At 35.9% G+C, this 21,437-nt stretch overlaps 1 protein-coding gene across 2 annotated transcripts in view; it reads right to left on the bottom strand.

Moving 5' to 3' along the window:
• LOC149069215 (potassium voltage-gated channel protein Shaker-like) overlaps positions 1–21,437 on the bottom strand; it is a 508,027-nt gene that overhangs the window by 83,405 nt on the left and 403,185 nt on the right. For both annotated transcript variants that reach the window (XM_089250522.1, XM_089250523.1), the window contains exon 2: positions 8,422–10,063. In XM_089250522.1, coding sequence (XP_089106648.1) covers positions 8,494–10,063 — 1,570 coding nt within the window. In that variant the 3' untranslated portion in view covers positions 8,422–8,493. The remainder of the gene's footprint in view (positions 1–8,421; positions 10,064–21,437) is intronic.

Consider the following 21,437-nt stretch of genomic DNA (forward strand, 5'->3'; position numbering starts at 1 on the left):
TATATATATATATATATATATATATATATATATATATATATATATATATATATATATATATATATATATATATATAAAATACCAAGTTTGCATACTTATACATTACATCGTACTATACCAAGTTTGCATACTTATACATTACATATATATATATATATATATATATATATTGTAATTTTAATTGTGTATCTGTGCAATAAGTATGTCCTTTATTACATTAAACGCATCTTATTTTGTCAGAATGCCATTTATTTGCATACAATGAACCATTTCAGTTATTACTACGACTGAATTTTACAGTTTCAACAGGAACCCCAATCTGATGCGGTCAACTCTCTTTTACGGACGGAATTTGTTTCCCGCGAGTGTGCGCAAAAACTGGGTTTTACTGTATTTTGTGTTTCACCCCATGTTAAAATATTTCATCAAAATATTAATTCAAATATTTTTAAATGGTCACATGTATGAAATGTTATGAGCACATAATTAAACACATCTAATCGATTTCATCAAGTTAAATGATAAACTTTTAACAAAAATTTTAATCGAATTTTAACTGGATTGATCGAGTCGGTTAACTCAACTAGTTTTTAACTGCGATTATCATTTGATGGATTAACCGACTCGATTAATCGAATAATCGGACCAGTCTAAATATACCTGGACCAAATAAATATAAAGGGTGTGCATAAGAAAGTTTCTTTATTCTGGAATAACTCACAAACGGTTGATCCTAGTAGTGTACTTCCAAATGGAAAAAAAGTACCCAAATAATGTGTAGACCTCAGATATGTCATTTCATAATTCATGGGGTTGTATAGTTATTAAAATAAAAGAAATTAACTTTTCATTTTGTCACCCTGTACTTTAAAAAACCCAATGAGAGAGGGAAAGTTGTTGACTTGTTTCTGGTGGGCCCAACAGAGAAAAAAAATTCAAGTACAATATTTTCGCTGAAAATCTGATTTCAAAAAAACTTTGAAAAATGAGGGGAAAGATTTGCATATGAGAGATGCGTAAAATGTTCTCGTCAGTTAGTTTATGCAGTCCTTTCCTTCATTTCCAGCGATTTTCTAATTCAAATATCTCGGTGAATATTGCACTGAAATACATGGATTTTTGTTTCTCGAGCCCAGGAGAGACAAGGCAAAAACATTCTAATTATTAAGTTTTTGAGCACAGGGTGTTGATATAATTTTTTTTCTAAATTTTAATAACATTTCAATACAACCCCTTGCAATATGAATGACGCATCTGAGGTCTACAAGTTATTTGGAAATTTTTTTCAATAAGAAGTATGATTCTAGCATCAACGTTTCGCGAATTATTTCAGGATAAAGACACTTCCCCCCTGCACCCTGTATAAAAGAAATTGGAAATAAATTGATAATTATTAAATAATTTCTTTCATTCTGGAATAATTTCTTTTGCCGATTGTGAAATAATCTCCAAGGCCGGGATTACACTATAAAAATTTTAGAAAAGGTTCTTTTATAAAACTTGAAAATGCAACCAGTTAGAGTATCGGTTACATTCGAGTGAATCTAACCAACAGGCTTATTGGTTGTTTTTTTTAAGGTTTGTAAAAGTGTTTTTATGAGTTTTTTATTGTGTAATCCCTGCCTAATTTTTGAGATTATTGCAGCATTTTTCTGAAAATTCTTTAACCTTATTTCCTTTTTCTAACTTATTGGTTGTTTTTTCAAAGTCTTGTAAAATATATTTTATCAAACTTTTGTAGTGTAATTCCGGCCTAAAATATAACATATTGTAACTCTGAGGCTGGTGTATTACACTATAAAAGTTTTATGGAGAACTTTTTTTTAAATAAAACTTGCAAAATGCAACGACGAATAAGCTTTACCTGCTACATTTGATCAAATGTAAGCGATAAGCTTATTGGTTGCGTTTTTCAAGTTTTATAAAAGAATTTTTCTAAAACTTTTATAGTGTCATACTGGCTTAGTTCGGTACTTATCGTATCTTGTATATCTTATTGAATCTTTTAATACGGGCATTATCAATTTTTTGTTATTTTTCATCGTTTTTAAATATTCAATATTCCCTCCCCCCCCCGTCGAAATTGTTAGGGAAGGACGGGCACGTGTGGCCTTTGGGCTATGCGTTGAAAAGGCTCCATGAAGCCTGTATTATACTACATAAAAGTTCTTTTATAAAACTTGGAAATGCCACCACCAAGGTTACATTCGAGCGAGTGAAACCGTGTTTCTTATTGTTGCCTTCGTCAAGTTTAATGAAAGAACTTTTATAAAACTTACATTGTGTAATCCTGGCCTAAATAATTTTAGATCTAAATACAGGGTGGGCAAAAAGTCCGTAAAAACTAAACCGGAAAAATGACCGAAATAAAAAACGGTTTGCAGGGATAGCATCGCTAAGGTCACGGGAATTTTTTTGACAGAAAAAAAAAAAAACGAAAAAAACAGCAGATAGGTGGCGCTGATGTACACAATTCAAAGAAAAGATACGAAAATAACGAACAGAATGCCTCCAAATCGTTTATAACAGCAGTATGTGTTATAATACAGCAGTAGGCGAGTCACATATCCAGCAACGGCAGAATGCAGCAGGTCCTGCTATAAACATGACACCTCTCCAGTTCCGACAGATTGGATGGACAGGATCGATACACACTTTTCTTTTTGACTTGTGTACGTCCGCACCACCTATCGGCTGTTTTTTTCCTATCTCAAAAAAATTCCCTTGACCTGGCGATGCTAACCCTGCAAACCGTTTTTATCTGGATTATGGTTATTTTTCTGGTTTTAAAGTTTCTACGGACTTTTCGCCCACCCCGTATTTCAAATCCCACGAAAGAGGAAACTACATAAACCACGGTAAGATTGTCAATCCCATAAGTCTCGTACCACTAAACTCATTTTGGCTATTCACTCGGCATTTCTGATGCATACGAGACATATTTAACATATATATATAGATAAAGATGACAAATCGGAGTTAAATTAACATTTTGCTTTTTTTTTGAGGACGTGGGATAAAATCTTAAGAAGCGATTTTTTTTTTGGCGTTGTCTTTGGATGCGCGCGTGGTGCGCAGTTCTCTCTCTCGAATTTTGGTAGCCTCTCACTATAAATAGGAACTGCTTTCCTTAGAAAAATCTTTGCCTTTGGCAAATGCTGGAAGGAGAGAAAAGAATCACAGGAGAAACAACATCTTCCCTCTTCAAAAAACAATGATGATGTTTCATTGTGGAGAACAAAGACGAGGGAAAAAAACAACAAAAACTAAACGAGCTCCATATTTAACACCATCCTCTTATCTTCACTTTAGGCATCTTTTTCTTTTTAGTTGCGTTTTATATATATATATTTTTTTATTTACATTTGTATCCTCTTCTCTATTGAATTCACAGGCTCAAACATTCCATTCCCTGTTTCCACAATGCTTTTAATTAAATTGTAGTCGAGACGGGGAAAAAATACGGAAGCTTATTTACGACATTAAGGCTGGGAGAATTGTCTATTCGATACGTCCCTTTCAGACCCTGGTGCCACAAATGTGTGGGCTGTTTTTTCCTTGATGTAGAATTTTTTTTTCTTTCGACCCCAGGGAGTCAAGCCCCGATTTAAAGGATTGTGTAAGTTTAGAGTTAGATATGTGGTGAATATGAATTTTGAGGGCTTTCACCAGAGGGCAGCACTTAAGTTGAACTTTCAAGGGGTTTTCTAAGATGGCTTCCAGGAGAAAGTAACTCCGGGAAAAGAGTGATTTATTAATAACATTTCGGAATAAAATTCTGTGAAGATGAATGTAAATGAGTGTATAATCTTGACTGAAAAATTTGAACGAAGTGAATTATTTCTTCACAAAAAAACTGAAAAATTGAAAAAAAGAATGGATTAACTGATATTTGTGTGCTTTTTCAATGAATTTTTTGGTTTTAGCATCAAAAATGCAAAAACATTTTAGAAATTAATTCCAAAAAATGAATGGTCGGGTCTGAAAGGGTTAAATCAGAAAAATTGCAATGCTGTATTTTAATTAAAAAATCGTGCAACATGTGAGGGGTTCATAACTATAGTAGACCAAGTCCATTTATCTTTATTATGGATAGTAACACCTTAAAGTTTTCGTAAAAGCCCTGCTTTTACAAATTTTGTAAAAGCAAGGCACTAAAAAAAATGATAGTTTTAACCGAACTTTGACATATTTAACTCCTTTACATCACATGAACTGAAAATTAATTACCTATCAAAGAATTTAAGAGGTTGTTATCCACAATAAAGATAAATAGACTTTGTCTACTATGGTTGTGAACCCCTCACATTGCACACTGATACGAATTGATCATTCTCGTGGTTAATATGTAATGCTATACTATAATATGTGAGTAATATTATACACAGTGAATCTAATTTGGGCACATACGATTCCATTAAAATCTGTTCAAGTTAGAGATGTGTCCAAGATATAAAGGCGCAGTCTTATCGGAATAGGATATTAGCCGGTCTCATTAAAAACCATTCAGTGTAGGGAGTTATCCAAGTTGACAGGTTTCGCTGTACCATGATTTGAATCATAGCTCATGAATGAAACCTCATGAAATACGAAGACCTGTCCGAATCGAACGCAAGTTAAAAAAATAATAATTTAATTGTTAGAAAGGCCAAAAAAATTGTCGTTTGGCAACATTTTTTTCTTAGATTTTATTTAATGAATATGCATGCTTATAAAAGTGTTTGTGAGTGCCTTTGGAAGCAAAATAGAAAATATGGATGGGTTTCATCAAAATAGGAAACGCAGGGGACAAGTATAGCTCGTGTCGGTTTTGCGGTTATTCTTCAATAAATTATTCATTGCGGATAAAAAAAAAATTTCAAATAATTTGATTAGATGTATCAAAATGTATTCATCGTGCGTGTTTTAAGCCATTTAAAAACTCATCAACTGTTAAAATATCAAAGAATTATAATTCTTCACTTTGAACGTCTTTTGTCCCCTTAATCCATTTTTCACCGCTTCTCCAATTCTAGAGCAAATTGCACATTTTTTTTTGGAAACGATAAATGCTTGCTGAAATTTGAGAAGTTTCAAAAATTGGACATTAATTTAGTATTTTTTCTTCGTAATTTACTTAAATTGCCAATTAATTAAATTTTTAATTAGTAAAAATTAATTAACTTACTTTAATTAAAATAACTTGTAATTATGATTTTACTAAATCTTATGTACCATGTGTTAGAAAGAATTTCTGTTCATAATCGTGCGAAAAAAATCTTATCGAAAATGATAAAAATTCCGAAAATCTCATTTTTGAAAAAAAGCTTTTACAAATTTCTTTGTTAAATAATTTTAAAAAGTATCCTGACAATCATTAGACCTTTTAGTTTCCCAAACATGTTAATTTCATGAAAAAATTTTGTATTAAATGACTTCTAAGATGACGAGGGATATTTGAATCAATTTTTTTTTTTGATTTGAACTCTTTCCTTTAAGACTGACGATCAAGGAATTAGCCATCAGACAGCGATGAGAATTCGACACCCTGTATGCATTTACTATCTGAATCTTAGAAATATCACCAATATCAGGTGGGTCAACGAAACCCGGTTATATCGACACGATTTCGAAATCCCTTCAATGCGCGATAACTAGAGCCCGGACATTCAGGCAATATGCCTTTTTTTGCTTATTTTCAAGTAATTTTTTTTTTTTGAGATTTTTCTGCAGTAAATGCCCAATTCGGCATTGTTTTATGTTTATTCGCGAATCTTAAAGACCATTTTCTGTAGGATTTAGATATTTTTAGCATTGAGCGTTTAGCATTTTTTTCTAATCTTTAACCCTTGGTATTAATTCTCATCAGAAAACCTTCCTTCCCCCGACCCTATTTAAGCACAAATAGGCATAAGTGCCTGAAAATTGGTGTAAGGCGTAAAAATGACAAAGACTTTTCATCTCTGTAGCTTTCAGATAGCAATGAAAATATTATCGAACTCGCATCAAGGTATTAAGAGTTCTAGACAAAAGCAACGCGCGTACAGTATAAGAAAAGCCGAGAATAAATTAGAAGTTTGTTTCTCACACATGTGCTGTTAGTGCATTTGCACAGCATTGCAGTTGAATAGCTCACCGGTAATTGTGCTAATAGCCTTTTTAGTGGACATCATACTACAAAAGGGTGGGATGGGAGGTGATAGGGCTCTAGCCCTAGAGCCCGAGTTATTTTAATTATATTTCCTTACACCATAGATAAATGAACTACAAACAAACATGAAAAGTTATTTCAGATACTCAAAAATCATGTCCAGAATTTGAGAGACATCTTTTTTTCGAAATTGATGCGTACCGACCGAATACTAAACTTAATCTTTGAAAATTTTGAGGAAAAAATGTGTCGTTATTAAGAAAATGTTTTCTTTTAAATTCCATTTGAAAATGAGTCGTTGATGTAATTATTTTTTAATTTCAACGAGCACTATTTCTACGTGTTAGCTAATTATATATCAAGTATTCGATTGAATCGAACACTTACCTAATAGCAAATTATGTTGAAATCTGACCAAATTACGAAAACCTGACTAGAAAAAAACTGAAACTAATTTAATCAATTCATTGTTGAAACAGTAGATTGAGTGAGTGCAGCCAAAATTTTAATTCGTTTTTGAACCCTTAATACCGCAGCTTCAGTCAATTTCCTTTCTTACCATTAATTATAAATGCCTTTTTTTTTACTGCCTGTTTCAGGCATTTTAATGCCTTTTTTCATGCCTATTTTGATCATTTTTAGTGAACAAACTGCCGGGCTCTAGTAATAACCGACTTTGACTGTATACCCTCTTCAAAACTGAGCCAAAACTGGCTATAAAAAAAAAAATTGTTTTTGATTGATTTTTGTTTATTGTAAGTTCAAGTGTCTTTTAAAAATAATTTTTAATCAATAAATTAAATTAGGTCAATATCTTTACTAGGGCTATTTGGGTTAGGTATAGGTCTCAACTTGAAAAAAAAGAACCACATTAAAACCGTTTAAAATCGTTAAAAATTAAGGTACACACGTTTGTACCAATGGAATAAAAAGGATACCCTTTTGATGTTTTTAGGCAATTTATGAGAAAAAAAAATCATAATTTACTAAAAAGTATTGATATTCACAGCAATTAATTTGTTTTTTTAATTTATATAAAAGGTGGTTTCAGAGCAGAATTGAAAATTTTAATGTCCTTGATGTAGACTATACCTTTCAGACCCGAGCATTCATTTTCTGGAATTTTCAAAATGCTTTTGTGTGCATTTTCGATATTCAGAAAATACATTGAAAACATAAATATCAGCAAATCTTTATTTTTTTTAAATTTTTTTTCAAAAGTTCAATTTTTATTTTGTGAAGAAATAATTCATTTTGTTGAAATTTATTCAGCCAAGATGATGCAGCGTATATTCATCTTCGCATACAATTTTTTGCAGAATTTTATTACTAAATTTTATGTAATAAATCGAACTTTCTCCTAGAAGGTACATTAAAAAAAACCCCTGAAAGTTTCTTCACATGCTGCCCTCTGATGAAAGCCCCCAAAATTCATACTCACCATACTTCTTACTTAAAACTTACACAGTCCTTTGAGTCCGGGCTTAACTCCCTAAGGTAAAAAAAAATTCTACAGTGAAGGAAAAAACAACCCACACATTTATTGCATCAGGGTCTGAAATGGCTATAGATGTAATGTTCTGCCATTACTTCCTATTATCTTTGAGAAAACAACAAATTTTCGTGATTAATTATCATCATGTCCCAATCAATGATACACTGCTGAAAGCTCCATTTCCTTGTGAATGAATCGTAGGAATAATTATCTTTCAATATTTCAACCAGAGAGAAATCAATTAATATTTAATTATTAGAAACAATATTTATATAATGGCTTTAGTGTGCAACTTGCCACTCTCTTTGAAAATAGATACACATTTTCTCTTGATTAATTATCATGCCTAAATCAGTGGTCGTATTAAATATACTGCTGAATAGTGCCCATTTTCTTGTGAATGAATTGATATTTCACCCAAAAATAAATCATTATTCAATTATTAGAAAAAATATTAATAATGTTTTTAGTGTGCATAATAAGGATTTTTTTAAACAGTTTATAAATTCCAGTTACATATAAGTGCCAATTAACATTGCAAGTATGACACAGTGATCATGTCAAATTTTCAAAATAAAAAATGTGAAGTCATGACTTTATTGAAAAAATTGTAATAAGAGAGAGAGAGAGAAAACTGTGACATGCAGCACTTACCTGTGGATTATTATTTTCCCGTATGAGATGTCGATACTGTGAGGAGAAAGCACAGTTTTTTTTGTTTTAGTGCATGTGTATAAATATTATATGATGAATGGAGATGAGATCGAGAGAAATAAAAACAACAGTGAAAGGATACGCTTATAATGAGAGGTATGCCGTGGAAGTGTTCCCACTGCATTCCAACGAACAGGGAGCACAGGACCAAATTTCAAACGTCGGTTTCGATGGACACGGCGTTGACGTTGTTGTTGTGCAGGGGATTGCAGTTGGGCTTCTTCACCTGCTGCTGTCCTATGTAGTTGGGTATAGTGTGGGCGGTGTATAGCGGTCTTTGCTGGGAAGTGTCCACGCTCAGGAGCATCCCTTCCTCGAGTTCCATGATGTCCGAGCCGGACTCGCTCATAGAGTCCCTCTTGATCTTTGAGCCAACCGTACCCGGCAGGTAAGGGCAACTTGTGACGTGGTTGAAGTTCTGAGACTGCATCTCCTCCTGGTCGGTCTCGCGGTGGTAGAAGTAGTTGAAGTTGGACACGATAACCGGCACCGGTAGAGCGATTGTGAGCACGCCCGCTATGGCACACAGTGAGCCCACTATCTTGCCCCACACGCCGACTGGCCTCATGTCTCCGTATCCGACCGTGGTCATGGTGACCACTGCCCACCAAAAAGCGTCCGGAATGCTCTTGAAGAACGAGCGTTCCGAGTCGGCCTCCGCGTAGTATACGGCGCTCGAGAAGAGGATCACTCCGATGAACAAGAAGAATATGAGGAGGCCCAGTTCCCGCATACTGGCCTTGAGTGTCCGTCCCAGGATCTGGAGACCCTTTGAGTGCCTGGACAGCTTGAAAATCCTGAACACCCTCACGAGACGGATTACCCTGAGGATGGCCAGGGACATGGCCTGATTGTTTCCTCTCTCGTTGATCGGCCTTTCCTGCGGCCTCTCGCCCGAGACCACCGTGGCCAGCGTAATGAAGTACGGTATGATGGCCATCAGGTCGATGCTGTTCATTGCGTCTCGGCAAAAAGCCATCTTGGAAGGGCACGCCAGAAAGCGCACTAGCAACTCGAACGTGAACCATATGATACAGCAGGTCTCGATTATGAAGAAAGGATCGGTCGTGCGGGGGACCTCGTCCTCTATGACCCGCGTCATGTTGTTTGTCGTGTTGAAGAGGCGATAGTGCTTGAACTCCGGCAGCGTCTCCAGACAGAAGATGAAGATAGAAAGCAGGATGACCACCACTGAGACGATGGCGATCACCCTGGCACCCTGGGAGCTCTCTGGGTACTCGAATAGCAACCACAGCTTTTTCTGGAGCTCCCTCTTGGGCAGGGGCCTTTCCTCTTCCTTAATGAACCCTTCATCCTCGCGGAATTTGTTGAAAGCCATCTCGCCCAGCTCGTAGAATTTGATCTCCTCTGCGAAGACGTCCAGAGGCACGTTGACGGGCCTCCGGAGCCGGCCTCCGCTCTGGTAATAGTACAGAATGGCATCGAAGCTGGGCCTGTTTCTGTCGAAGAAATACTCGTTCCTGAGCGGGTCGAAGTAGCGGATCCTGCGGGCCGGATCACCGAGTAAGGTGTCCGGGAACTGATTGAGCGTCCGCAGCTGGGTCTCGAACCTCAGTCCGCTAACGTTGATGACGACCCTCTCGCAGAAGTCGTGGTCGTGAGGGATGGGCTCGAAGAGGGAGAGGGGCGGCTGGGACAATAGCTGGCCTCCTCCGTCGGTGCCGACATTTCCTCCGCTCTCCTCGTGCAGCTTCGGCAGTGACCTGGACAAAGTCAGAAAAGAACTAGCGTCACCTGCAGTGTTGGACGTTGCAGACAGTACCAACGACTGCTGCTGCTGCTTGAAGTCCTCGCGGCTGCCACCGAATATCAGAGAGTCCACCATTTTGCCGGTGACGACCCCGCGGCCCCCCGCCAACCCCGCTGCCGGGGGCAGGAGGGAGACCCTCCGGGGTCGAAGAACGGGGGTCACCCCCCATTTTTCGACCAGCTGCAGCTTCGAAATGGTGGCTGGTATCAGTGATATGACGGAAGCCGACAGAATTAGGGCCGTCTAAGGATCGAACGCGGGTTTCGCCGCACTCGCTCTCAACACTTCTTCTCAATCGGAATGAATTATTGTCGAAATGTTAAAAAAAAAAATCAAAAAAAAAACTCGCCAAGCTTGCAGTTCTCACATATGTGCCGGCGCTGATAGCAGTAACAACAACAACAAAACGAAACCAATTAATAAAAAATAAACAAAATGGAATTTTTGAAGATTTGTCGCTCCGCCATCCTAATCAAAATGCCGGATGTTGTAGTATGATATAATAGTATGGTGATGTGGCTCCTGGCACCCTTCTCCATCGCGACGCCCTGAGCCTACGCCGTCGACGGATCATGCCGTCCAGCGCGATATCTTTCTTACGACTAAGCAAGAAGAGAGATCTGCTCCTTGCGGGATGCTCTGCACAATATCATCGCCAAAGCCATTCATTCTTGCCACGGCTTCCTATCGGAAATCGCCAAACTGATATCGCCAAAAGAACAGCAGCAGCAGCAGTTACATCGATTGAATGAGCGGAGAAGAGGGGCGCTTATAATTTTTGTGTGTGTGTGTGTGTTGTTTCTTTCAGAAACGATGATAATAATGGCAGTTCAAGCAGCAGCAGCAGCGGCAGAAAATGATAAAAAGGCATTTTCATCTTTACAAAAGGATAACAATGGAAACATTCAGAGAGGATACTGAAACAATTGAAAATAATGTTGGTTAATTAATTAGTAATTAATAGAAACAAGGAAAAGATGAGTGCACAGGTGATAATAACTTTCAAAATTACCGTAAATAATTAAGTATTTGAAAAAGAAAATAAGTTTTGCTTTTTGAATGATAAGAATGAAATATACTCATGAATATACTGTATAAACAAAAAATTTAATGAAATTTTAAGAAAAAAAATATGAAAATCGAGAAAATTCGAGGAAAAAATATAAAATCTGGAAAGAAGATAAATTTAATAAAAAAAAATGCATAAATTTCAATTCAGAAAATCATATAAAATTTACATTAATAAAAATTCATAACACACATTAAAAATTATTTTGTTCGGGGATTCAATTTGAAAGAAATAAATTTTATTCGTGGTTAAATTTTCTTTTCCATTATTTTAAAAAGAAAGATTCATACAATTAACTTTTGAAAGAGATTCACAAAATTAATTTTAAGAAAGATCCATAAATTTATTCTTAAGAAAAATTTATTCATTAAAAATGTTTGAAAAAAAACTCATTCATTAAAAATGTTTGAAAAAAATTCATGAGATAAATTGCAAGAAAGTAATTTAATATATGGAATTTTTAAGATGATTAAAATTCTTGTGTCGTTACTAATTCATTTCGAAAACATCTGTTGCTATTCGTGCAGAATTTGAAGACCAACCTCTGTATAATGATACATAATAACAAGTAATGAAACAACAAGAACAACAACATGATTATTGCAAGAAAATGAGTAAAATATTTCATTAGAAAAATTCACATGCCTATGCAAAACATTATTTTTCAAAGAAAATAATAATCCAACAATACAATGAAATTTATAAAATATACATTTAAGTATGCATGTAAATAAATATCACCTGAACGTAAATAAATATTAACGACACATAATTAAATTTAAAATATTCTAATTATCAGCAATAAAAAAATTCTTATAAGATATGAAAATGTCCGAAAATAAAATTACAATTACAATTTTGTTAAGATATTATAGCTAGAAAATTCTTTAAGAATGTCTTTCAACGGAAAATATGCTTTTGTGTGAAAAATTTAATTAATTTTAAAAGCTGATTAACGCAATATATTACTAAATTAATTTTCACTGATGTATATTATGTATGATATCTAGTTTATGTTAATATACTAATATACTAATACTAGTAATATACTAGTTAATATACTAATTCACTTTCATGCAAGCAGAATTGTCTAAAAATATATTACATGAACAGGTTTTGGAAGACTTTTCTATTCGTGATAACTTGAATAAATGTAAGAACAATTAAATAAATTTATATAAATTTTTGTTATAATTTGCTTCAGGGGATTTCATCAAGATAGTAATTTTTTTTAAATATAATATTTAATAGGTTATTCACAAATAAGCTCACCAATATTTTCAGATTTAAATAGATTTTTACTAAATAACATTAGGTTGTTTTTTGAACTTTGAAACTGCAAAATTGATTTTTCTGTCATTTTTCTTGCAAAAATATACAGATTTATTTTTCTCTTTATTTTTGGGGGGGGGTTTGTTGCTATAATAATCTGCATGTAGTGGAGCACGTGTGTGGGCCTTTCTGTCAAAAGTTGTAGTTTTTTTTATTAGGAAGCATGATTAAAAATATTTACTCCGTACAGACAGACAGACATGACCGCTGACCGCCTAGAGAGACCATCTTGGGATTACCTCATAAGTTCATCGCATAAAATTTCTTAAATAGTTTAAATTTCTTAAATAGTTTAAATTTCTTAAATTTCTTAAATAGTTAAAATTTCTTAAATAGTTAAAATTTCTTAAATAGTTAAAATTTCTTAAATTTCTTAAATAGTTAAAATTTCTTAAATTTCTTAAATAGTTAAAATTTCTTAAATAGTTAAAATTTCTTAAATAGTTAAAATTTCTTAAATAGTTAAAATTTCTTAAATTTCTTAAATAGTTAAAATTTCTTAAATAGTTAAAATTTCTTAAATAGTTAAAATTTCTTAAATTTCTTAAATAGTTAAAATTTCTTAAATTTCTTAAATAGTTAAAATTTCTTAAATAGTTAAAATTTCTTAAATAGTTAAAATTTCTTAAATAGTTAAAATTTCTTAAATTTCTTAAATAGTTAAAATTTCTTAAATTTCATAAATAGTTAAAATTTCATAAATAGTTAAAATTTCATAAATAGTTAAAAAATTTATAAAAGATTAAGGAATTTGGAAATTTGAATGTGGTTTGCGGAAAAAATATTTTTACAGGGGGGAATTTTTTTTTGTTGCACAGGAAAAAAATTTGGTTAACATTTTTGCCGATAGAAAACGCTTTACGAAATAAAATCACATAATTCAGGATCTGAACCTTCTTCAATCGCTTTTGTGTCTGAAATGTTCGTAAAGTTTCATTCGGTGATTAGTGACTGAGGTAAAACAACTTGACAATAGTGCTTTATCCCCCCCCCCCCCCACCTCAATGGTCAACATCATAATAAAAACCTTTTGTAAGCGCCATTAACAGGAAAATTCAGAAATGAGCTGCTAATCGTACATCCTGCATTTTATAGGGCGCTGATTTGCATGTTTCCAATGATTTATTTTCGTGCAGTGCTCACCATCGGCAGAGAAAAAAAATGTGTGAACCAATTTTTGTTTCTGTACCAAAAGAAATTTCTTCCCGTGAGAATAACTTTTCGCCAACCACATTCAGGAGAACCAATTTCTTCAATTTTTACGAGTTTTGAAACTATTTACGAATTTATGGGATACACTGTATATTATAGAATATTTATGATTGTTTGGGTTTCGTGAGACCATCGAGGGTTACGCACGAACTAAAACGTTAGGAGCCTCTGCAGTAGAGCATTGGTTTTTCCCCCCGTGGCCCTTACAACCGTGGGATATTCTGGGGTATAAAAAGACGGGTCATATGTGTGTGAAAGGGGAACCCATGATATCCGGTTAAAAAAGCTCTGGAAAAATACAGGTTCGAAATAAAACCATTTCAGTGAAATGTGATAGGGCAAAAAATGCGCCTAGTTTTAGAATGTAGTACTACTGTCTTTCAAACTTATATCTCATCGTCCCTCAGAAAAAAAATCTTCCTATGAACCCCTCCCCAACCCTCGCTATGTGAACCCATCCTACTCCATGCTGAATCTGCACCTTGCACAGTATCATCATCCCCGTCCCCACAAGGTGATATCACCCACTTTGGGTAACACTGCTCTAGAAGAACTGTAGATCCTCACACGAGAGATGCTGACAAGACTCCAGCTCGGGAGTCCCGAAATCGACCTCATTAGTAAAATTTTAATACACGACAAAAATTGTGTTAATTGTGCAATTTGTTCCGAAAGCCATTCAGTGTGTTAAAGTCTCACTCCTGGTTGTGGGCATGGCCTTCCACATCCTGCGCCAGGAGCCCTAGGCTAGGATGTCTGGCCGGCTCTCAAGCCAGACACTCTTCTATAGTGGCAAAGGACAAAAATTGATAAGAATCGCCCCGATCGCCGCCACTACTATTACTTTATCGCACATCAACTCCGGTCATACCATCACACAGAAATTTGCTACCGATCGAGTTGGAAGTATTTCTCTCTCGAGAAAGTCATGTTATATTCCTGTCTTCGTTCTTGGACAGTGGGGGACTTGGAGAATGGGCGGAAAGAGCATATTGAGGCACCATCTGTCGGTGGTCACCACAAATTCGATGGGGAAAAAAAAAACTTGTCGTCAATGTTCTTTCCTGGGATCGAACCCGCGAACTTGACGGTAGACTTCACGGTGGTAGACGAGCATCTTACTACCACTTCCGTATGATGGGGGCTTTGTAATCTCGAATATTTGTATGAACTCATGGTGATATTTGTACCCAACATTACCTTCATAGTAATGTTTATGCTCATTCCAAATAGTATAAAAAAGGGAAATTTTTGTAATGTAAATAATGTATGCGTGTAATTCAAATGTGAATGTCCAGCACTGCCAACGGAGGCTCTGTTTGATTATTCCCGTCGCAGTGCAGGCTGTGTGTGTGTATATGTGTATATTGCATATTCTGTAAAAGGCAAACAAAACTGCTCAGCACTGTGGACGGAGGCTTTGTTTCTTCGTTTCCCGTGACAGTCGAGGCGCTGTATATATGTAATTTGTATACATTGTGTATTTAGACCATTCTCAAATCTCTCCCACTTCAACATGCCAGCTTCTTTTTCTTCTTTCTTGCCCACAAGTCTTTTCCACACTTGTTTCGAAATCCCAGGCTGCGGTCTCCTGCCCTTATGTGCCACTGGGCGGACGGACGTGCAATTTTTCTCCCTAGATATTGGATTCAGTCACCCATTTTTGTCAAATGGCTTGTACGTTGCATCGAGTTGATGGTTGACTTCATGGGGAGAACGACGCGAGTGATTCGGTACTAGGAGCACGGGGCAAGGAAGCCACTGCTATAAATCTTTGCTATTTTTTTTTTCCGACACAACCCTGCCTCGTTTGAGGTAACGGAAATAAGGTGCTTTGCATCAGTCCGGGGTTGTGAGCGGTTTTATCTATCTATCTCTACCACCACTTAACAGTACATGCGCCAGAGGCGGTCATTCCGTTGAAGAATTTCTAACGAATCGGCACATGTCGGAACGTGTTGCGTGGGTGTATGTATATAAATGGCCCTAATGTATTTATGTTGCAAGAATTGCGCTTGTTTTGTAGTTTACTGGTGCTGCCATCAGTTTTCTACATTTCAAAGTGGAAATGGAAGTATATTTTTCATGCGCTGTAAGTATCTCCCCTTTTTTTCTGCTCTCGGGGAGAGACTTTTTTTGTTTATTCTTGTCTCAAAGTTGGGTTGGAAAACCGAACCAACTTAACCAAGGCCGAAGATCAGCCTGTTGAGGTAAAATAAAGGAGGTTGAAACTAACTACGTATGCATTGTACGAGCAGCGTAAACGAGGGCTAATTTGCCACCCCCTCCCCCTTCCTCTTTTTAGTGTTTTTATTTTGTCCCAAAACGAAAAAATAATTGTAACAGTCGTGGTGCTACAATCTGTTTGCTTCAGGTTATCAAGGGGAGTGCTAACCTTCTCAGAAAATTTGCTTCAGGTTAGCCCTTGACTGGCGTTGTAAAAATTCTATGCATAACTGGTGTCGTGGGGTCATTTTTACCCCAGCAAGTTATTAATGCATTCAACAAGAAGAGTTTTCATGAAAGCAATGGGTTTGGCTTCATTCATCCGTCAATTAGTTCACTAAATAAATTTTCAAATTTCTGTAATTATTTTCCCAAAAATTCTTTTCTTTTATCAAGACACACATTCGAAAATAAATGGAGGGATACACGTCTTTTGAATCACTTTTTTAAATTATTTATCAAATTTTTTGAACGCAATTTTCATGATTCAAAACTGAACAGATATGATTAAAATATAGTCAGAAAATAAAATTTACAAATTATAATAATGTTTACTATATTTTCACAAGCACCAAAATTGGTCTAAGCCGGGAAGCACAGTACTTGTGAACAACACCATGACATGTTGATCACACAGATCTTACGTACAATCCATTAAGAACACTACCCTCATGCTCTATCACTATCACTATCACCTCGGATATTCACCGTTTCGCCATTAATTTGAAACCGTTATCGAAAAAACTGGCGCTCTTCCGGGACTAACAATGAGTCTGTTGAAGAAAATTAACCATTGGAATCAACTCCGCCAAAAAAACTGTGGAAACCCAATCTCTCTCTCCCTCTAAGGCTGGTATTACACTCTAAAAGTTTGATAAAAATTATTTTATATAATGTAACCAATAAGCACATCTGTTACATTCGAGCGACATTAACTGATCCGCCTATTGGTTGAATTTTTCAAGTTTTATAAACGAACTTTCATCAAACTTTTATAGTGTAATGCCGGCCTAAAGGACACCGTTGGAAGAAGGAAATATTGTAGTAGTTTCTTGGAATTAAAAATATTTTCCAGGACTTGGTAGGAGTGTAGCAGAAACTGGCACTAAAATGTGGGAGCCCACAAAAAAGGCGTGGAAGTGGCCAACAGAAATACGACGCCTTTTTTGATCTAATATCGAATCTAATATCGCACAAACGATCAAATATTCAAAATTATTGGAAAGAGGGATTTTTCTGCTAATATTGCTTTGCCAAGAATTCGAAGCTGCTTTTTTGAACTCATAAAAGACTGACACAAGTATCATACTTCGATACCGTACCTATTTAAGACTTCTAATAAGATTAATGTTGGCTTAGTCTTTTCTATTTATTGATTTGTGAACATTCCTTTGTTTGAGACCAGCGGTTCTGAACCTGTACTCCGCGGAGCCGTATGCACTCTTCAGGGGCTCCGCGGCCACTCGAGGAAATTAAAAAAAACAGTGAAATTGGAAAAAAAAAAAAAATTTTTAAATAGTAAAAATAAATTAGTAACTTTGATGAATAATTAAAGAATTGGCCTACCCGGGGCTCTGCCATAGAATTTTTTTATTTAAAAGGGCTCCGTGCCAGTCAAAAAAGGTTGAGAACAGCAAATTAAGAATAAATAAAGTGTGTTTTTGTACTGATTGTGTGAGAGTAGCCTACTTTTTCTTCAAAACCAGTGGGTTCCATCTGTTCAAGCATAATTTACAGTGTTTTAAAACGGTAATATAAGGTATATTTGATTTGTGGGATAAAGTTATTATAACGTATGGGAAACTTAGGCTCAAAATAAAAATAAATGAATTTCTTAAAAAATATTATAGAAAGTGAAATTGTTATACCACAGTGTTTTAGAGAAAGTGTGTTTTGTTTGAACTACAGTCGAATCCCTTTTTAACGAATACTGTTATAGCGAAAATCTCGTTTTAACGGACATTTTCTAATCCACCAGATGAGTTTACATAGGAACAATGCGAAAACCTGAAATTACTTTATAACGAAATGATTTCTCCGGTTTCTTAGAGTTCGTTATAACGGGATTCGACTGTACTACTAACCTACTAACGGACACCCCTCAGATGCGGTCACTTCTCTTTCACTACCAGATAAAACTTTGCCCGATATAATAAAAGTATGCATTCCAAACCCCTGATTAACGATCACTTCCCTCTTTTATTTACGATTTTTTTTGTCCCGCTGGTGACCGCAAAAGAGAGTTTTTACTGCATTTAAAAATTACTTTAAATCTCAGTTTTTTTAGTTGTTATTTTCTAGCATAAGATTAAATAAAAAGTTTTATAAGAATGGGCCAAATAGCCCCTGTTTACGGTACTTTACATTAAATATGTGTTTTGTAGTGGTTAATGGTAGCATTAACCCTCTTTAGTTCGCTGTCTAATTGAAAATACAATAAAACCCCTCTTACCGGACACCCCTCCGATGCGGTCACCCCTCTTTTGAGGCCAAGTAATAATTTTCCATTGTATAATAAAAAGTATGCATTTCAAACCCCTGATTAACGCTCACCCCTCTTTTAAGGACGCATCTTTTTGTCCCGTCGGTGTCAAAATTACATCACTTAGGCCGGGATTACACTATAAAAGATTGATAAAAGTCCTATTACAAAAGTTGAAAAATGCTACCAATAAGATCATCGGTTACATTTTCTCGAATGTAACCAATAATCTTATTGGTGGCATTTTTCAAGTTTGTAAAATTACTTTTATAAAACGTTTATAGCGTAATCCCGGCCTTACAATGTCATTTCAGAACATTGGAATATGTACATTTTTATACTTTTAAAAACAAGTTTAAAGATCCAAAATGGAGCGGATTCCTATGGAGTCGGGTGTCATTTTTTAGCGCTGCTGAAATTCTACGTGTTTGGACATTTATAAAATTGAGGAAATCGAAAATAAAATTCAAAGAAAAACTATTCACCTTTGCTAAGCGAGATTTTTCTGTTTATAGATAACAGTGAAATAAAATACACATTTACCTTCAATTGGTCATTGTAACTAATTAAAAAAAAATCGCTCTCTAATTAATTAAATTGCCGTGTTGAAGCGTAGTTTCAATTGAAACGAGGCTAACAGCATTTACATCCGTATTTATAAAACAAAAACTCAATAAGTTTTTATGGGAGGTTGAGCCACAGATGATTAAGTGAAATTATCGAAAAGATTAAAGAACTATATCGCTATCATTAACTAGATTAATGTTTAAACCCAGAATAGGGATTTTCACAGCTCGAATAATTGCAGATGTGCACATATTTTAGTAACATAATGAAATGCCTGAAAATAATCACATAACTAACGGTATTTTATAAGGCCAATGAATGGAAAAATTCTGTTAGGTTAGGTTTTATGTTTGGTAAGATAGGTTCTATTGTGTTTCTGATCGATTTTTAACCCTTACAGAGGCATAGACGAGATATTTCGCCTAGCTTCATGTTTCGGCAATTATGAGATATACCGCCTCCTTGAACCCTCTTATTTTGACAATGCCGAGCCAAGCTAACTCTGTACAGAGGGCTTTATTCACAAGTATGCTTTTCATTCCCCCTAAACCTGTCAGATCAACTGCCAGTAGGCGGAGTCAGCATTTGTTCAAAGTTTGGTAACAGAAGTAGAGTGGTGGTGCTTTTTCTTTCAATTCGGGCAGTGATGGTGACTCGTGGGAAAAATATTCCAAAATTTGCTCACGTGAGAAATTTCTTTGCATTTGTTGGAAAATTTGAGAGCTCAAAAAACGAATGAATTTTTTTGAAAAAAAAAAAGCAGTGTCACATACTTTTTCCTAGTGTAAAAATACTTCACTACGTATTTTCCCCGGTAGATAGCAGCACATTTTCGGAATGTGTGGGAAAAATGTACTCAAGAGGGAAATTCTGCTCGACGAGGTTACCCCATCGCTGCCTTCGGGGTAGTAAAGAAATATGTGGAGGGGGAAAATAAATAATAGAGAAGAGGCCAGGGTACTTCTCTTCCTCAGTATTTTTATTCTCGCAGGTGGGGGGGGGGGGTTGTCAAAGCACTATCACTTGCATGTGTGAAATTGGCAAAAAAAAAAATATTCTTCTTGAAAGAAAGTGTGACATTTTGCAGAGAGTTTAGTGATTCCCATTGGGCAGTTATAATGGGGATCAGGGAAATTTTAAAAACTGCTTAGAGGATTAATATGCTGAAGTACCGGAAAGGTACCAGACAAGGGTTTGCAAATAAAAGAGAAATGCAACCAATTAACATAACTCGATATTTTCAGCAGCGCCGATATAATGCAACAGGTAGCTAGGGAAGCTGTTAGATCTGTTTCTACCGCTGAAATGACAGGTCATCACGGGTTGAGTGACTTTTAAGGTTAAGTATAGTAGGGATGCCCGTGAGATGGGGGGGGGGGCAGCATTTCTGAGGTAGATAAGGAATTAGGATTTTTGCGCGCAACTCTCACAAGAGCATACCGTGAACACGAAGAATCTGGGAAAGAATAAAATCTCCGACAAAAAAGTGGGGACGGAAAAAAACACCCTGAAGGAACTGGCCCACCGACGGCTGACAAGAATCGCTGCACGAGATAGACGTGCACACACAACACTGCCTCAAATCACTACAGATTTCGAAGTTGAGGCATCAACAAGTGTCAGCATGCGAATTGTACAACGGTTCCTCCTTGATATGGGCTTTCGAAGGTGAAGGCTCACTACTACGAGTAAACCACACAAGCACCTCGTCCATATTCCTCTGTGGAACTTCTAACGAATTGGTGCATGTTGAAATGTGCGTGTAATAGGTTTTGTGAACCTAACATGAAGTTTTCTTCTGTGTGATACTTGTAATGTGTAGTGTGCTACCATCTGTCATCAATTTTCCTAACTATGAGTGAAGTGTAATGATTGAATAATTGCACCGTTGTGTAAGCCTGTTTCTCTCTGTGGAGAGACTTTTCAACGCTCGCATTTGCGCCTTGAAGTTCACTGTGATGACTGCAAAGCACAAAATTATGCGCCTCTCTTGAGCTCACTTGCACCGCTATTGAACAGTTAAGGACTGGAAATATGTTGCTTGGTCTGACGAGTCACGTTTTAAATAGTATCTGGTTGATGGACGTGCAAGGGTATGGAGAAAACCCCATAAAACCATGGACCCAGCATACCCACAGGAGACTGTTCAAGCTGGTAGAGGCTCTATCATGATGGTGTGGAAAGTGTGTAGTTGGTATGATATGGGACCCCTGTGATAAGACTACAGACGACTCTGAATGGTGACCAGTACATAAAAATCCCTTACGATCATTTACACCCATTCATATCCTGCATGCATTCCGACGGAATCCGGACGATTCCAATAGGACACTCCACACGGCGGGAGTCCTCCGTTGTCCACCGAAATCCCCAGGTATGAACATTATTGTGCACGTATGGGACACCTTACAACGTTCTGTGCGAAATCATCTCGCACCG

This window comes from Pholcus phalangioides, unplaced genomic scaffold (assembly GCF_987345545.1).
Source record: "Pholcus phalangioides strain wild (caught in Gottingen) unplaced genomic scaffold, Ppha-v1.0 ptg000024l_1, whole genome shotgun sequence".
Classification (NCBI taxonomy): Eukaryota; Metazoa; Arthropoda; class Arachnida; order Araneae; family Pholcidae; genus Pholcus; species Pholcus phalangioides.